Source organism: Moschus berezovskii, chromosome 15 (assembly GCF_049115385.1).
Source record: "Moschus berezovskii isolate FMDL1 chromosome 15, NW_MosBer_1.0, whole genome shotgun sequence".
Classification (NCBI taxonomy): domain Eukaryota; kingdom Metazoa; phylum Chordata; class Mammalia; order Artiodactyla; family Moschidae; genus Moschus; species Moschus berezovskii.
In genome coordinates, this window is record NC_142474.1 from 45,129,058 (window position 1) to 45,147,945 (window position 18,888).

At 47.0% G+C, this 18,888-nt stretch overlaps 1 protein-coding gene across 11 annotated transcripts in view; it reads right to left on the minus strand.

The window, feature by feature from the left end:
• Positions 1–18,888, minus strand: part of RIN2 (Ras and Rab interactor 2) — a 208,786-nt gene that overhangs the window by 32,826 nt on the left and 157,072 nt on the right. For 9 of the 11 annotated variants that reach the window (XM_088844028.1, XM_055430532.2, XM_055430541.2 and 6 more), the window contains 3 exons: positions 8,505–8,697; positions 5,001–5,112; positions 1,318–1,438 (listed from right to left, as the gene is read on the minus strand). In XM_088844028.1, the coding sequence (XP_088700154.1) occupies positions 1,318–1,438; positions 5,001–5,112; positions 8,505–8,697 (426 nt within the window). The remainder of the gene's footprint in view (positions 1–1,317; positions 1,439–5,000; positions 5,113–8,504; positions 8,698–18,888) is intronic. The other 2 variants (XM_055430566.2, XM_088844030.1) reach the window with 1 other exon arrangement.

Below are 18,888 nucleotides of genomic sequence, written 5' to 3' on the forward strand. Positions count from 1 at the left end.
CCCCACCCCCCCGGCCAGGCTACCTGAGAGGAAGCAATGTCAGCCTCTGCAGACAATGCGTTTCGATCCTGATTCACAGAAAGAATCCTTGATTTGAGAAACTGGAGTGTCTCACAAGAAAAGAAAGAAAGCAAGCCTTTCCCAATTTGTGCCCTCCTGACACTTGTTAACATCGGGGTTTGGGGCTTAGCTTCACGTAGACTGAAATAGTCCCTTTCGTTACAAAAAAGACAGGGGTACCCAGTGGGCCTAAAGGAGAGGGATGCAAGATTTAGGGGCTGAAGGCACCCACAATTCTAGACGAACTGCATCCACTGGGGAGTTTTCAGAAACATTAGGACCTTGATTTATTTTGAAGTAGAAAAGGATATATTGCTTTGCCAGGCAAAGGGGGACACAGAAGGCCCCTGCCTTGAAAATCTATGTGTTCCAATCCCAGAGGAGTTGTTTTTTTTTTTGGATTGGAGTACAGCCAATTAACAATGTTGTGATAGTTTCAGGTGAACAGTGAAGGGACTCAGCAGTACATACACATATATCCATTCTCACCCAAACTCCCGTCCCATCCAACCTGTCCCAAAACATTGTGCAGAGTTGCCTGTGCTATACAGAAGGTCCTTGTTGATTATCCAGTTTATTCTTTTTTTTTTTTAAATATTATTTATTTGGCTGTACTGGGTCTTTATTGCAGCATGTGGGATCTTGTTCCCCAGCCAGGGATCAAACCCAGGGTCCCTGAATTGGGAGCACAGAGTCTTAGCCCCTGGACCACTAGAGAAGTTCCCTATCCAGTTTAAATATAGCACTGTGTACATGTCCAACCTAAACTCACTAACTATCCCTTCCAGTCCCCCCTCCCCGCAGCAACCATAGGTTCCTTCTCTAAGTCTGTGAGTCTCTTTCTATTTTGTAAGTTCATTTGTATCATTTCTGTTTAGATTCCACATAGAAGGGTTGTCATACCATGTTTCTCCTTCTCTGACTTACTTCACTTACTTCACACTAAGTGTGACACTCTTAGTTCCATCCATGAGGAATATTAGGATCTTTAAACATTACAGGTTTGCATCACAGGTCCCTTTCTACGTGAGCGTGTGATTTTACATTTACAGGGGCCAGGGCAATCATTTTGATCTTAAGCCTGGCACAGGGGGGCCTGGGGACCCTTTTACCTCAGGGGCCAATCCTTCCAGGAACATCCAATAGCTAATAAGCCCTCCAGAGCCCCCTGCCCGGGGTGAATCAAGAAACCTGGGGGCTGGTGACAGTGTAGTCACCAAACAGCGCCTTGACATCAGGAGACAAAGGGAGCCTTACCTGCTGATGCAGTAGAAAGCAATGAGCCGGAATAAATCCGCAAAGCTGATTCCTGAGCCTTCCAGGGAAAAGGCTGGAAAAGAGAGAGTTCGGAAACCAGCTGAGTGTCCCCGAGTGCATCCTGGGAAAGGAAAGGCCCTCGATATTGCTGGCTGGGAGGGCAGGAGCATCTCCGAGCTCCCTGACCGACTCCCGCGTGCCTGATGGGAACCAGCTGCACGGAGGATGCATGGTCGCGGGAGATAGGCCAGGGGAGGGTGGGCGGCCTGCAAGTCCAGCCCTGACTCATTGGAGCACGTGCTCCAGTGCTTGGTAAACAGAGCAGCCCAGACTCAAATTACACAACTATCTTTTTTTTTAAGTTCAGGATACAAAACTGGGCGGAGTCAAGGGGTCAGACGGGCTGGAGCAAGAGGCCAGCAGGAGACAGGGCTTGGGGGGACACTGAGGCCCCCCCAGCCCTTGACCCTCCCAGGCCGGACCTCCTGGATCACAAATGCGCCATCTGTGGTTAAGACAAAAGGCAGAAGGAGGGTGAAGCCTGGAGGATAACACAGGTTCCCATACATCAGCTTGGGTTCAACTCTGCAGGAAAGATGCTAAAACTGATTTACTTCGAGAGCCCCCGCCCCACCCCATTGCCGCCTCTAAGCGTGCAACCTTCCAAGAAAGAAGTATTCTGGCAAGACGGTGTGCCATTTAGTAAATCTTCCAAATGATGGAACAGAGAGAGTGACTTGACTTCAAAAATTCATGTATTTGCCAACCACTCCTTACGCCGTCTTGGCTGAAATACCACCCCGGCAGCCTTCTTCCAGAAATTCTCCAAAGAGCTTCAGTTCTGTGACGATTCCCTAACTTCAGCAGTTTCTCTCCCTTCCACATCTTCATTTATTTTGCTTATTACTTGCTTATGTTGTATTATTTCGCTTACTTACTATTTCTTTAGTACCCCTACACATACACCCTGACTGACAGACACAGAAAGAGAAACACACCCATATATACCATAGTTTTGTGAGTGGAGTAAAAGGGAACGAACTTGGGTAGCTTAACATCTCTGGCCTCGGTTTTCTCATCTGTAAAATGGACAATAATTATATTTCCCTTGTCTCCCAGAAGGAGAGTAGTGGGTAATGCAATTTTTAAAAAATGGAGTAACTTCTGTGAAAACAGTTCTATGCAGATATGAGTTGGTACTTATTATGCAAAACACTGTCCAGATGTTATGATGAAATAGCTATGGGGTTTTGGGTTTTTTGGTTTTGCTTTTTATATTTATTTATTGGGCTGTGCTGGGTCTTAGTTGTGGGCACACAGGAGCTTTAGCTGAGGAATGTGACCTTTCAGTTGTAGCATGTGGGTTCTAGTTCCCTGACCAGGGATCACACCTGGGCCCCCTGCATTGGGAGCATGGAGTCAAAGCCACTAGACTGCCAGCAAAGTCCAAAAATACCTATGTTTTTCAGGCCAGCCCTTCCTTGCAAAGAAGGTAGACCTGCCTGGGAAGGGGTCATCATGGGAGGCCTGTGGTAAACAGTTATAGGCAGGTTAATGTTTTGCTCAGACTAGGCAGACTAGCTCTTTCAGCTACTTTAAAACCAGAGAAGTGATAAAGATTTTTGCAAAACAAGGAGGAAAATCATGCAGCCAGAGAGGGATCTCAGACGAACAACAAGAGAAATTTAAAATACAAAACACTAACTGTACTTATTGTAGGAGGGGAAAGTGGGTGGGATTTGCAAGCTGACTTATCACGGTAATCTGTGGGAATTGTTGTTCATTTGCTAAGTTGTCTGACTCTTTGTGACCCCATGGACTGCAGCACGCCAGGCTTCCATGTCCTTCACTATCCCCTGAAATTTGCTCAAATTTATGTCCACTGAGTTGCTGATGCCATCCAACCATCTTGTCCTTTCACCCTCAATCTTTCCCAGAATCAGGGTCTTTTCCTATGAGTCGGTTCTTTGCATCAGGTGGCCAGAGTATTGAAGCTTCAGCTTCAGCATCAGTGCTTCTAGTGAATATTCAAGGTTGATTTCCTTTAAGATTGATTGGTTGGCTCTCCTTTCAAGTCCAAGGGACTCTCAATAGACTTCTCCAGCACCACAGCTCAAAAGCATCAATTCTTTGGCGCTCAGTTTTCTTTATGGTCCAACTCTCACATCCGCACATGACTACTGGAAAAATCATAACTTTGACTAGACGGACCTTTGTCAGCAAAGTGATGTCTCTGCTTTTTAATACACTGTCTAGGTTTGTAATGGCTTTCCTTCCAAGGAGCAAGAGTTTTTAAATTTCATGGCTGCAATCACCGTCTGCAGTGATTTTGGAGTCCAAGAGAATAAAATCTGTCACTGTTTCCACTTTTTCCCCATCTATTTGCCATGAAGTGATGGGACTGGTTGCCATGATCTTAGTTTTTTGAATGTTGAGTTTTACGCCAGCTTTTTCAACTGTGGATATTAGAAGGGATCTAAAAACCACTTAGATTTATCACCTCTTGACTAGCTGACCTTAAAAAGTCAACTCAGCATTGCCCTTTTTTACTTAATATCTAATTCATTGTCTTTCAAAGGGCGGGTCTGAAATCTACCTTTGGATTCCCTCTTAATGTAAATAAACCGGCAGATCATTAGCCAAGCTTAGTGACTGCTCAGATGACTCTGCACGTGGGAGCTTTTCCCTGACGTCAGTGACCTTGGAAGAGGCCTGGGGATAAACATCATAGGACCCTATCTACAGCTGACCTGAGGCCAGTCGCAGATCACACAGAGGCTGGCAAGTTCCACTGGGGCCAGAAACATCTCCTCCAGGCCCAGTTAATAGATATTTGGCTCAGCAAGACTGAACTCCAGGCTGAGTGGAAGCCTGTATCTGCCCCCAAATCAGTCTCAGGACCTTCGGCTCCTTCAAATACAGGGACAGGGGCTGCTCAGCTTATAATGAGAATCTGGTCTACATGGGCATCCAAACTGGCCTTCACACCTGGGCTCACTCACCTGTGGCTGAGAGAGGCCTCCCCCTTGGGGCTGTAGGTCTGCCTTCTGATTGTCGCTGGGAGGCTCATAAGGCATCAGGATTGTGTGTTCCCCTTTTCCTTGAAAACTTGACCTCCCAAAGACTTCACGTTTCCAGGGACCACAGATCAGCAGAAAGAAATCAACACTTCTGATTCTCTCCTTCCAAAACTTTAGCCAGTCCATTTCTCCAAAGAGCTGGATTCAGCCTATGACCAGTTGCCCATGTAGAAGGATGGCCTAGAGAGGACAATCCCCTCTAGGGCTATTCAAGGGCTGTGCAGACACACACTTTGGCATGAGATCCCCAAAAAAGACTGTTGTGCAGCACGTCTTTCAGCTTAGCCATCAGCAAACCTGGGGACCACACCCGGCGTAACTGGGAAACTAGCCTCTGTGAGGCCCTGTCATGTGCCAGGCAATAGACTGAGAACCTTGCACACAGGCTGTTTAACTGAACTGTCAACAGCTCTCTGAGGTCATCACCATCCCATTATACAGATAAGAAAACCAAGGCTCCTGTGCTCAGTTATCTACAGGGGATAAGTGACAGCTCCGGGACTCAGACCCACGTCTGTCCATCTTCAAGTTGCAGACCCTCTCCCCTTCCACTTACTTAAAGACCTCACTTCACCGGGACCTCACCACCTGATGACCACTTACTGTATGTGCTTTCCTTTATGGCAAATTCCTTGAGTGGGACTTCAAATTCACAGGGCAGGCGAAGGCAGAGGACCTTCTTCTGCATTTTGGTGGATTTACGAACCAGGAAGATCTAGGGGAGGGAAAAGAAATGCAAGCTTAAGAGACATCTAGAAGGCGGGGGCCTGGGTGTGTCATTTCCTACACACGTAGGTTCCATGCATGGAACCCCTCTCGTAGCCAAACTACAGGGCTTCAGGTGCACACTGCTGCCACGGAAACTGATGAGCCAGCAGGCCACGGATGCCTGCCTCTGGTAACCAGTCTTAGGAGGATCCCACTTTCTCTTTGATGGAAACTTCTCCACGAGACTGAGAACCTCCTCAATCTGTGAAACATTTTCAGTTTGGTGACTATTTTACAGCTCATGATACATACTCTCCAGCCTATGTCTGATGAGGCATCCTGGTTGATGAACCCTAAATTCTGGACACAGGTAACAAGGCTCAGCCATTGGTGGAGAATTGGTAGTTCATTGGCTAATCTGGCTCATGCGTGTATTTAAGATAGAAACCTGAATTTGTTGCCAATAGTGTTGAAAAGCACAAGGTCTTTCACTTTACACATGAAAATCTGAGTGGCCAGCATCTCTTGGAAAACGGGATAATAAAGCAGGACCTGGTTTGACCACATCTGCTGGAGCTGAAAATGGGAAGTGCTCTGAGGTTCGTTCCAGCCAACACGCAGGCTGATGGGCCCTTTTTTTATACACTTTGCTTTACAACAACTCCCTCCGGTTCCAAATGGTATCTTTAGATGTATGTTTAAACCAGCCCAACCCCAGTGCTGATCTCGGGAGACCATCTAAGCATATGTTCCTGTAGAGCTGGGTATGCCACATGCAGCTGTGCACTGCAAAGCCTGGGGAGTGTCATCCACCCAGATGACAAAGGAAATGGTACTCCCTGGAGTTTGTGGTGTGGTGGTCGGGCTGCACGCTGTTTCCCCCCCATGACTCACGACCCTTCTCCAAGGAGACCATCCTGTCCTCTTTCTTCATTTCTCTTTCCTCGGTGTTTGGATATCTGCTCCTAGGTTTCTGCAGCCTTTTACTTTTCCACCTAATTGTCATGTCTTTCTTGATGTCCGGTCAATAGCTCCTAAGATACTTTTACAGGGGGAGAAGGAGTAATGGGAACTGGGTCTCTGTGGAAGACAGAAAGGTCATCTTCAGGGCTCTCTTTTTCCCCAGTGACCACAGAGAGATGGCCACAGAATGTGCCAACTGTGGGAGACAATGGTTCTGGGTCACCCTGAAGCAGAAGCAGGTGTTCCCACAATGCTCATGTGATGAGGAAAAGCCTCAAAGTACTGCTGGGAGGCAGCTGCTGGTTGGTGGAAAGAAGTATCTCTCCCTTTGGGAGGTGGAGGTCTCCTTGAGTCTTGAGGCTCAGGGAGGGTACAATCTCTGAGCCTTGTCTCCTGAACATCCAAAACCTTAGGTCAGCAGTTAGCAAAGCATGGCCTACAGACCAAACCCATCCTGCCACTTGCTTTCATAAATAAAGTTTTATTGATACACAGCCTTGCTGCTTGGTCTACATACTTTAACAGCTGCTGCTGCCCTATGATGGCAGAGTTGAGTGACTGTGACAGAGGCTCTATGGCCACAAAGCCCCAGATACTGACACTCTGACTCTTCACAGAAAGAGTTTGCCGATCCTCGTCTTAGTGCTATAGATGAATTACGGATGGTGGCACCCTAAGGACCAGATGCCACTAGGGTTGGTCTTTCAAACCTTTCTCTTTCACACATCTGCTCCTCCTTCTGTTCAGGATCCTTGCTTCTCCTGGTAAACTGTGGTCTCACCCCTCCTCACTCTGCCCTCAGCCCCATCCCATCAGGCAGGTCCTGCCCAGGTGGAGAACCTCCTGCCTGACTTGCTCCCCACCAGTTTCCAGCAGGAATGAACATGCCTGACTCCAGGTGCTGGGTGGGCAGGGAGAGGAAATGTTGCCTAGCAACACAGCAACCTCCCTCCTTAGAATTTTTTTTTTTTTTTTTTTTTGCAGAAACACAGGAGCAGACAACTCAACTTGCAAAAAGTGGGGTCCTCACAGAAAGGGGCCCTGATCATATAGACCAAAACCAGAGGCGACAACCCGGCGCACCGGCCAAGGAATTCTCTGTAAGGATGACCCAATACTGCGCCCGTCCTCCCAAACGTGTTCCAGCAGAGGATTTAGTCCTGTCTGCTTCCGTCAGATGAGGAACAAAGACGCACTTGTGAGTCAAAAAGTGACAACCGACAAGCTCTGGCTGATAGGAAACTGGAAAGTTTATTTTTGTGTCCAGCTGTTACAACATTCCTCAGCCAGCTACTGAAGGAATTTTCTCCCCGCCTCTCCATCTATTTCTTAGTTTCTATCTCTTGTGGTGTGTTGTTTTCAGTCTTATTTTATCTGTGATTTATTGTATCTACCCTTGTTTTAGAAGTGTACATTGTACACAGTCGCTGTCCCCAAGAACTTTCTATAATGGTGGAAATGTTCTATACTTTGCGCTGTCCATTCAATATGGTAGTCACCAGACATTGGGGATAGTGAGATCTTAAAATATGGCTAGTGCCACTGAGGAACCAAATGTTTTATTCTATTTTATTAATGTAATTTAAATAGCTACATGAGGCCAGTGGCCACCATGTCAGATAGCACAGAATATATCTACCTATCACCGAATAACATTTTCTAAGAAACTTCTATAGCATCATGGAGTAGGCTTGAGTTAGATGAGACTAGCCTTGGGTGAAAGTGAAAGTTGCTCAGTAGTGTCCGACTCTTTGCAACTCCATGGATTATACAGTCCATGGAATTCTCTAGGCCAGAATACTGGAGCGGGTAGCCCTTCCCTTCTCCAGGGGATCTTTCCAACCCAGGGATTGAACCCAGGTTTCCCGCACTGCAGGCAGATTCTTTACCAGCTGAGCCACATGGGAAGCCCTTGTGTAGCCTTGGGTAGGGGGGTGCTGAAGAAACCAAACTGGGCTTTGACTTGTTACTGAGACCACACGAGGGAAAGAGGATGACACTGGCAGCCAGAGTAGACAAGACTAGGGACGTGGACTTTTTGAAGGTTGGGTCCTGAATTGGATGGCTGGACCCAGGCCAGGGCTCCCGGGCTCATAATGAAAGGAAAACCACAGACTGAGGACCCCACAACCAGGGTCATCCTCCATGCCACATCTCAAGAAGTCAGGCCTGGGGCCCGAGGCCAGCAGGCCCTCCTCAGTACCCAGGTGCCCTATTATCCCTCAGCGTCTTGAGGTCCCAAGGTCACCGGGCAGATGAAGGGCTGTTTTGAGAGCTGTCTCCATGGTTTCCAGAATTTCTCTGCATTGTAATGAGACACACAAATTGGGAACCATGCTCCCTAGGGGCTGGGAAGAACTCTCTGGAACTTGCCCCTTTCTCTTTAGGGAAGTGATGGCCCTGCCCGCCTCCCCAGTTCCCCACTTAGAGTCTTACCCCCGGAGGCTGCGCCTGCAGGACTCCGGCCGCCTCCTCCTCGCTCAGGCTCAACTGCAGCCATACGGGGTGAGTGTGCAGGAGTCGGTCCAAGATGCTGAGCCTGTTGGAGAGGCTGTCGTAGCCCGAATCCCGGGGGCAGGTCTTGGTATCCGTTTCCTCAGAGTAGTGATCGTCCTTGTGTCTTACCATGCTAGGAGAGAGAATCAGCAGGGGTCAGACGGCTGCAGCGAGGTCTCCCTCATGAGGACAGCACTCTGCGGTCTCCTTGGCTGGCCCTATCCTGGCCGGGGGCCCCGTCCTTCATCACTACCTCTTCTGTCTTCCCCTCCAGACTGAAAGCTTTCCGGGGCAGACACTGGGTTCTATATCACTCTGTATGTCTAACATTGTAGCGAGTCCTCAGCACCCCTCAACACACTCAACCTTCTCCTTCTAACTCAGTTTTCACAGGGTTCTAAATATCCTAAATGCTGTTTACTCTGTTTTCTGCTATTGGGGCATGTCTTCACTTTGAGCAAAAAGAAACTCTAAGTGCTAAATTCCATACAATAACTATGAGGCCAAGAGTATGACTAGGCAAGCTCTGAAAACACAGACGAACATTCCTCAGGCACACTTATTTTATACCCATATGAACTGGATTTCATTTCCTTTCAGGCACTTTCACTATTAATATTATTTCTAATAGAACCCCACAGTGGAATGGTATTCCACTATTCATAAAACCATATGAATGTTATTCATTGTTGCCATAAAGTGTAAACAGTCCAAATCTCCATCAACTAAAGAAAGGATAAATAAAATGTGGTATATCCAGAAAATGGAATTTTATTCAGCCGTCATGGTCATTGATTCTTTTTATGACGGAGACATTGATCCACGCTACAAAATGGAAGCCTTTGAAGACCCCATGGAATGGAATGAAACCTTGAGGTTCCCACACTAAGTGAAAGAAACCAGGCACAATAGCTTACTGATCCCACTTACGCAAAATATCTGGGTTAGATAAAAACATGGAGACAGAAAGATTAGTGATTGCCAAGGACTGGGGAGGGGTTGGGGTAGGTCACGACCACTAAAGGGTTTGGAGGTTCTTTCCAGGTAACAAAAATATTCTGGAATGAGATGAGCTGATGGCTGTGGAATTTTGTGAAATACTGAAAAAAAGCAATGAACTTTATGGTATGTGAATGAAATCTCAGTACAAAAATATCACCTTGATGTATATCATCTCCTCTGCCTCCCAACCCTAACCCTATTTCTGAGTGCTGCTAAGTCGCTTTAGTCGTGTCCGACTCTGTGCAACCCCATAGACGGCAGCCCACCAGGCTCCCCGTCCCTGGGATTCTCCAGGCAAGAACACTGGAGTGGGTTGACATTTCCTTCTGAGTACTTAATCCCAATTTTACAAGTGAGGAAACTGAGGTTCAACAAGCTCCAGAGTAATAAACAGTCATGAAATGGCAAAGCCGGAAATCCCAGAAGTTTGGTGTTTCTCCAGATTTGCAGCTAACAGGTGAGATCACAAACACAATATGGCTGTAGCCAGGTGGTGTCTGCTGCTGCTGCTGCTGCTAAGTCACTTCAGTCGTGTCCGACTCTGTGTGACCCCATAGACGGAAGCCCACCAGGCTCCCCCTTCCCTGGGATTCTCCAGGCAAGAACACTGGAGTGGGTTGCCATTTCCTTCTCCAATGTGTGAAAGTGAAAAGTGAAAGTGAAGTTGCTCAGTCGTGTCTGACCCTTAGCGACCCTACGGACTGCAGCCACTACTGGCCAAACCTTCAGAAATACTCTCTTATCTGCTCCTCACAGTATCCCTGAAAGGAGATGCCAGGATCCTAGCTTTCAAAAAGAGGACCAGGAGGCTCAGGTTGAGGAACAGCGCTCTGCTGAGAGAGGGTGGAGGTCCCCGTCTAAGGCTGCCTAAGCTCTGGGGTGTCTTTCCTCTGCCACATTCAGAGTTCTCCATGCTGGTCATCCCTGTGGTCCCAGAACAGCCAGTGGGACCACCAGGCCTGACCACCCATGTCTGAACAGCTGAGTTCAGGTGGAGTACACACCATCTTCAAATGTCTGCACTCCAAGAGACCCATACATGTGGTTGGAGGAAGCCTTCAACAGTGAGGAAGACAGGTGATGGGGTCTGAATGTAAGGGGAGAGGAGAGAAGAGGTATGCCCTGTGGACCACTCTACTCTAAGAGATCACGTGGGGGCATGCAGACTTAGGAACCACACACCCCCGCCACCCCATGACAGCACATGGGCCACTAGAGACCGTACCCCACCTTCTCCCCTGCCATCTCTAGACCTGCTCCAGATCTAAAGACTCTCCAGATCTAAAGAATCTCGGGCTTCCATTCAATATTTACATTTCATCTGTTTTCAAGTAAGGAGTGTTTTCCTTTACTGCTGCTACAAGTTTCCATATGGGGCCATCTGTGCCCAGAAAGGGTAGTTCCTCATTCTGGAAATGCCATTCCAGAGCCTCCAGGTGTTCTGAAGAGAATCTCTGCAGTGCTCAGAACAAACTATTCACAATGAAGCTGGTGTAAACATTCCTTTCTCATGAGGTAAAGAAGGCAACTTTATAGCACTGGTTTCCACCCTTGGCTGCAAGTGAAAATTGCCTGGGGAGTATAAATTTTTGTGATGGCTAGACTGCATCCCCAGAACAAATAAATCATACACTCTGGGGGCAGAATGCAGACATCAGAATGGTTCAGCTTCCCCAGGTGGCCCCAGCCTGCACCCAAGTTTATAACCATTGCTTTGCATCAGCACTTGAGCCTGGGGGAGCAATCCCCTGGGGTTGTGAAGCCACACGCACTTCCTGGTTTCAGCCCCAGAGGTTTTGATTCTGCAGGTCTAGGGTGGGCCCAGGACTCTGCATTTCTAGCAAGCTCTGGGGGAATTCTGATGCTGCCAGCCCCAGAACTCAAGGAGTACAGGCTTGAGGCCTAAGAGCAAAATATGCACTTGAACTCAGACCCAATTAAGTGGTTGGTGTTTGTGTTTTGTTTGGGGCTGAGAGGATACAGGTAACATGCCATTGAAAGAGCTCTCAGGGGATTTCCCTGGTGGCCCAGTGGCAAAGACTCCATGCTCTCAATTCAGGGGTCCTGGGTTCGATCCCTGGTCAGGGAACTAGTTCCCACATGCCTCAGTTAAGACCCAGCAGAGCCAAATAAATAAATAATAATTCTAGGAAACCAAATAAAGACACATGTCAGCTCTGCCATCTCAAGTTGGAGATATTTTGGAAGTGAGAAAGTGAAAGTGTTAGTTGCTCAGTCGTGTCCGATTCTTTGCGACCCCATGGACTGTAGACCACCAGGCTTCTCAGTCCATGGGGTTCTCCAGGCAAGAATATTGGAATGGATTGCCATGCCCTCCTCCAGGGGTTCTTCTGACCCAGATCCAACCCAGGTCTCCTGCATTGCAGGCAGATTCTTTACCGTCTGAGCCACCAGGGAAGCCAAGAGATATTTTACCAAGACCAAATTCTCCTTCCCCCAACATGGTAGTCGGGACACGTGTACTGAGAGTGAATAGGTTGATACCTCTTCCTTAGAAGGGCCCAGCCTATGCGGTTAAGCAGCCTTGGTTGTTAAGCAGCTACAAAGCCTTTGTTCTGACAACTGATCTCACCTTCAAAAGCCAGGGCCCAGACAGGAAGGCGGTGAATAAGATTCATGGGGCCTCATAAAGGCGCAACCATAAATTAGACCTTGTCTTTGCAAATGACTAAGCTCACGCCTTTATGCAGCCGGCCGCCTGAGGTTTATAGCCTATGATTACAGGACAGATTGGCTTTTATGGGGACAAGCCTCAGGAAAGAACTAATGAGGGAAACACTGAAGCTGTAGTGGATGCTGTTGGCACCTTGCCTGCCAAGATCCCCTCGATCAAACTAGGCACCCGTGCCCTTGTTACTATGAGTGCTGGCTGCCAAAAGCCCACAGCTGCTTCCTTCCCTGGGCAACCCAGGAAGCTATGCCACCCCCACCCCCCGGGAGCAGATGCATGGCTCAGGACTCGGTAACACGGGTGGAGAAGAGGCTTTCTGGTTTCAAGGTGGGACAGGTCCAAGGTGGGTGCCAGTCAAACTTCAGAGCTCCCTGCAGGGTCAGGTGGAGGCTATACCCCAGCTGACCCCACGTCTCTGTCTGGTTTCCTCCCATCACATCCTGTAAGCCCTGTTTCAGGCTCTGCGTCTAGGGAATCCAATCCGAGAAAGAACCCGATGAGATAACACCATGATTTCTAAGACCGATGTAAGGAAGGACAAAGGAGGAGAGGCTTATTAAAGAAAAACCACTGGACAGGAGACACAGGACGTGGTCACAGTGGGGAGGCTGGCACCTGAGATCCGGCCAGCTCCCTTTTTAAGCTTTGTCTGAAAGTGGCAATTAGTATCTCCGCCACCGTGCAGAACTGATGAACGGCAGGCTCATGTATGGATGCTGACACAAGTAGGTGAAAAATCTAGGAAAAAGAACATTTATAGCCTTAAAATACCACCCCAAGTGTTCCTTATTCTGAAGAAGGAAATGTGCCCTGACAAGGGAGAAGCCACTTTGACCGAGTGACCGGGGTTGCCATCTCTACCACCTCACCTGCTGCCTCTGATGTGATGCTCTGAGAAGGTTATAGCATCACCTGGTCTTCCTGCCCCCAAATGCATATAACCTGAATCCCTATGGGAGGAAACAGAAAGACCCACATTCAGGGACTTCTGCAAAGCCACTGGCTGGAACTCTTCAAAAATGTCAGTGTGGTAAAAGATTAAAAACAAAAAAGGGCTTCCCTAGCGGCTCCATGGTAAAGAATCCACCTGTCAGGGCAGGGGACACGAGTTAGATCCCTGATCCGGGAAGATCCCACCTGCCGCAGGGCAATGAAGCCCATGTGTCACAACTACTGAAGCCCATGTGTGCTAGAGCCCACACTCGTAACGAGAGAAACCACCACAATTAGAAGACTGCACACTGAAATTACAGAGCAGGCCTTGCTCACCACAACTGGAAGAGGTCCTTGCACAGCAACGAAGACCCAGTGCAGCCATAAATAAATGAATCAATCTTAAATACACACACACACAAACTGTGATTTATCGTAGAGAAAAGGAGACTAAACAGATGCGATAATCTCACTGAGTGCACAGAACCAATCACATACGGCCTCAGAATAAAATGCAGCTAGAAAGAACACTATCTGAATGAGGAATATATACGAGACACTGCTGTGTTGATCTTTAATCTCCCGACTGTGATGGGAATCCCAGACCGCCTGACCTGCCTCCTGAGAGACCTGTGTGCAGGTCAGGAAGCAACAGTCAGAACTGGACACGGGACAACAGACTGGCTCCAAATAGGAAAAGGAGTGCGTCAAGGCTGTATATTGTCACCCTGCTTATTTAACTTATATGCAGAGTACATCATGAGGAACGCTGGGCTGGAAGAAGCACAAGCTGGAATCAAGATTGCCGGGAGAAATATCAATAACCTCAGATATGCAGATGACACCACCCTTACGGCAGAAAGTGAAGAGGAACTCAAAGCCTCTTGATGAAAGTGAAAGAGGAGAGTGAAAAGGTTGGCTTGAAGCTCAACATTCAGAAAACAAAGATCATGGCATCTGATCCCATCACTTCATGGGAAATAGATGGGGAAACAGTGGAAACAGTGTCAGACTTTATTTTTTTGGGCTCCAAAATCACTGCGGATGCTGATTGCAGCCATGAAATTAAAAGACGCTTACTCCTTGGAAGGAAAGTTATGACCAACTTAGATAGCATATTAAAAAGCAGAGACATTACTTTGCCAATAAAGGTCTGTCTAGTCAAGGCTATGGTTTTTCCCGTGGTCATGTATGGATGTGAGAGTTAGACTGTGAAGAAAGCTGATTGCCGAAGAATTGATGCTTTTGAACTGTGGTGTTGGAGAAGACTCTTGAGAGTCCCTTGGACTGTAAGGAGATCCAACCAGTCCATTCTAAGGGAGATCAATCCTGGGTGTTCATTGGAAGGACTGATGCTAAAGCTGAAACTCCAATACTCTGGTCACCTCACGCGAAGAGTTGACTCACTGGAAAAGACTCTGATGCTGGGAGGGATTGGGGGCGGGAGGAGAAGGGGACGACAGAGAATGAGATGGCTGGATGGCATCACCGACTCGATGCACATGAGTTTGAGTGAACTCTGGGAGTTGGTGATGGACAGGGAGGCTTGGCGTGCTGTGATTCATGGGGTTGCAAAGAGTCGGACACGACTGAGCGACTGAACTGAACTGTGATAATGTTATTACGATTCTGCAGGAAAATGTTCTTGCTCTTAAGAGAAGCATACTCAAAAATTCAGGGGCCAAGTGTGAAAATGTTGGACATTAAGTACCAAGTAGTTAGCCCCTCCTCGCCTCTCACCTCCTCAAAAAAAGTGAAGAATACAGAGGGAAGGAAAAGGAGGCGAAATCCCGACAACTGGTGAGCAGTTATAAATAGTACTCTTCTTGCAACTTTTCTGGAGCTTGAAATTTCTCAAGTATTAGGTTGGGGAAAATGAGATGGGAAAATACATAGCACCTCACTGATTTTTTTTGTTTTGACTGTGCCGCATGGCATGTGGAATCTTAATTCCCATACCCACAGCGTTGGAAGGACAAAGTCTTAATCATTGGATCACCAGGGAAGTCCTTCACTGGGTTTTTATGAGCAGAGGATCCATTCATTTATTCAACTATTAACAGTATTTCCAAATATCTAGGCTGCTTTCAGGGAGGGGGGAGATGAAGCTCAATTATGGATTCAGTGAGCCCCACACCTGCATGTGAAAATCCTGGGCAAATCAAAAATGCCCTACAGCCCTAAGATGGCTCTAGGGGCAGAGAACAAACACTGGAAAACTTGGACCCTGTCTGCTCTCATTCCAACCGGGTTTCAGGGCCCGGCAGCAGATGGCCGATGACCACACCTAGTCTGGGGGGCAGGGCTCTCCAACATTCTGGTCACATTCAATGCCAGGCTCTTCAGAGTGTGGGACAAGAGTGGCCTTTCCACTTGGCTGTATTCCTGTCATTCCTGGGACCAGGCGTTGGTAGCCTAGGCAGGTGCAAGAAGAAGCAATGGCAGGCAGTGCATTCTAATTCAGGACCAAGGCCTGCTTCTTCTATCACACATCACAGAATCAGACTCATCTCAGAGGAACCATGAACTTGCAGCAGTGTTCCCAAAGGATGCTCTCTGATCCTCGTCCAGAACCCCAGAGTACGGCACAATCCATCCAGGCAGCTACTAAGGTCCAGTGTCTAGACCAAGTGTGTTCAGTAAGGCTCCCTTGTCTTTCCAATACATCACTCCCTCCCAAGCTCCTATCCAAAACAACACATTACTTTACACTTCAGTCTTTCTTCAAATTAATGATGGGCAAATAAGCAAGCAACATTAATACACAGGGGCTTCCTTGGTGGTAAAAGGGTTATGAATCCACCTGCCAGTGCAGGGGACACAGGTTCAATACCTGGGCTGAGAAGATCCCACATGCCACAGAGCAACTAAGCCCATGTGCCACAACTACTAAAGTCTGAGTAACTGGAACCTGAGCTTCTCAACAGAAGCCACCGCAATAAGAAGCCCAAGCACTTCAACAAAGAGTAGCCCCCGCTCACTGCGACTAGAGAAAACCCGCACACAGCAATGAGAACACAGCAGAACCAAAAATAAACAAATCTTTTCTATTTTAAAAAGAAAGCAATACATAATAGACATGAAACTTTGATGTGAAGTTGTTTCAGTGCAGGGATACAGTTGGCAACATTCTGTGTAAAAGAATCTTAGTTCAGCTGTTGAGTATCAAAAATGAAGTTTAAAGGAACTACATACAAGCGAATACCAAACTGTTATGCTCAACAAGGGCACACAAGTCCATTTGGCCAATGGGTCTCAGAAAGAGTTCAGTGCTCCAAATGGCTCTGTCCTCAATCAGGACATGGAGACAAAAGTATAAACCTCAAAGAGAAAGTTCTCCACACCTATCCTATGTGCATTAGAAACACATCATTAAGGGACTTCCCTGGTGGTCCCGTCGCTAAGATTCTGTGCTCCCAAAGCAGTGGGCGGGGATTCGATCCCTGGTCAGGGAACAACTAGATACCTCACACGAACTAAAGATCCTGCATGCCACAACTAAGATCAAAGATCCTGAGTGCTGCAACTGAGACCCAGTGCAGCGAAATAAATAAATAAAATGTTAAAACTTCCTTTCCATTAAAAAAAATCATTAGGCCAAACAATTATACTTTTTAAATGGATAATTTATATCAACGCCTATGATAAGCTGTACTTGATTATTGTTCAAGGGCAAACACTCTTTCAACTAAATCGTTTAAATGTGCCAAGACTGCTCCTTTCTAGAGCAGAGTATTAGATCATAGTTCAAAGGAGAAAGGGATTGGTTTAGGTCATTAACAACTTTAGAAAACCTCTCCTAGAATGAATGGCAAGTGCTCTGAAGAATTATATCTGTATAATGATATATATAAGGTGGGTTCTCAAACCAGATTCTACAGCTCCCAGCTCCCTTCTGGGTGTTTGCATGGAGGAGGAACAGGCATCTTTACACAAACCCATCCCATCTGCCTTAGAATTTGGTACCTTTGTGATCCCCTTCACGGAAAAGCCATCCTTACACTTTAACCAAGTTTTTTGTCTTGCCTCTACTCAAAGAACTCTGTGAGTTAAGTCATCTGAGGACACTGGGATGACTGAGTCTGCAGGCATTTGGAGGAAGGGTTATTGCAACTCCCTAAAATGCACCTTGGCTTTTGGCCTTTGTCCCTTTTCTTCCCTACCTCCCAGCTCCCTGGCCCTACACACCACCTTTGGTCTCCTCTATCAGGTAGTTACTTTTCTTCTTCAAAGGGGAGTCTGCCCACTGTACCTGCTCCTTCCTGGCCAATCCTGGGTATGGGCTGTAGGACTGAGTAACTCACAAGGGCACTGGATTTAGGATCTGAACGGGTAAGAGGCAGGCTCCACCCAGGTTTTACCTTCCAGGCCCTCCCTGGATTTCCAGCAAATATAACTCAACTCTCAAGGAAGACTCAGAGTTCTTCCTGCAACGGAAGGGCTGGCCTTCCAGACCCTTAAGAAAACTAAGAGTTTGTCTTTGTTTACACTGTAAAGGCCTATTACACAGACAAAGAATGAATCAAGAGAATTGGATGGGGCTGAAGATTATCACTAAGATGCTAATGTTGACTCGCTGGAAAAGACTCTGATGCTGGGAGGGATTGGGGGCGGGAGGAGACTGGGACGACAGAGAATGAGATGGCTGGATGGCATCACCGACTCGATCGTCATGAGTTTGAGTGAACTCCGGGAGTTGGTGATGGACAGGGAGGCCTGGCGTGCTGTGATTCATGGGGTCGTGGAGAGTCAGACATGACTGAGCGACTGAACTGAACTGAATGCTGTCAATAAAACAAAATAAAAACAAACACACAAAAACAACAAAAGCAGAGCCCCGGGTTTCAAGTTGCTTTTGCTGAGGACTTAATTATGACTTCAGATTCATCTCCTTTTCTCTTTCCCTGACATAAAGAGCTGAGTCTGGCTACAAAACAAAGAACTCAAAACCAAACTCCACCTGGTAGGACAGAATAGATTACTTTTCATATTTTATAACTTTTCAGTGGTTTACTAAAAATTGTCAGCAATTCCCAGAGAGTGCTGGATATACTAAGATAGTATATGGAAGCATGGTTTTCATTTTAATGTCCAGCATTTAATAGCTATATGGATTTAGTGTAACTCCCCATTATGGTGGAGGTATTAATTGACTTTTCCCTCCATTTATTATTGTGGAAAAATACACATAATATAAAACTTACTATCCTCACCATTTTTAAGTGGTGTTGAATACATATGCATATTGTTACACAACCATCACTACTGTTAAAAAAGAAACGACAGGCCCCAAATGGAGTCACTTGGGCTGAGCCCACCAAAACTTCCTAACTAACCTAAGTATGGTTTCAACCTTCCTCAAGAATGTGACCTGTAAGCAGCCAACTTGAAATTTCCTGGTTAATATTAACAAGATGTACAGTCTAATAGGCCCCTGCTTTTCCTTAGGAGCGCGACCTTGCTAAAAACAATGAATTCTTTGCTAATAATTTCATTTTCCCATTTCCTCTCTGCCTTAAAAAGCCTTTCCTTTCCTGCAGCCCAAGGGAGCGCCTTTTTCCTCCCTAGATGGAATGCTGCCTGATTTGTGAAGTATAAATTCGTGAAGCCATTCACATCCAGACCTCTTTTCCTTTTGCAAATCTGAAACTACCTTTTAAACAGTAAATCCCATTCTTCCCTTCCCCCTAGTGTGTG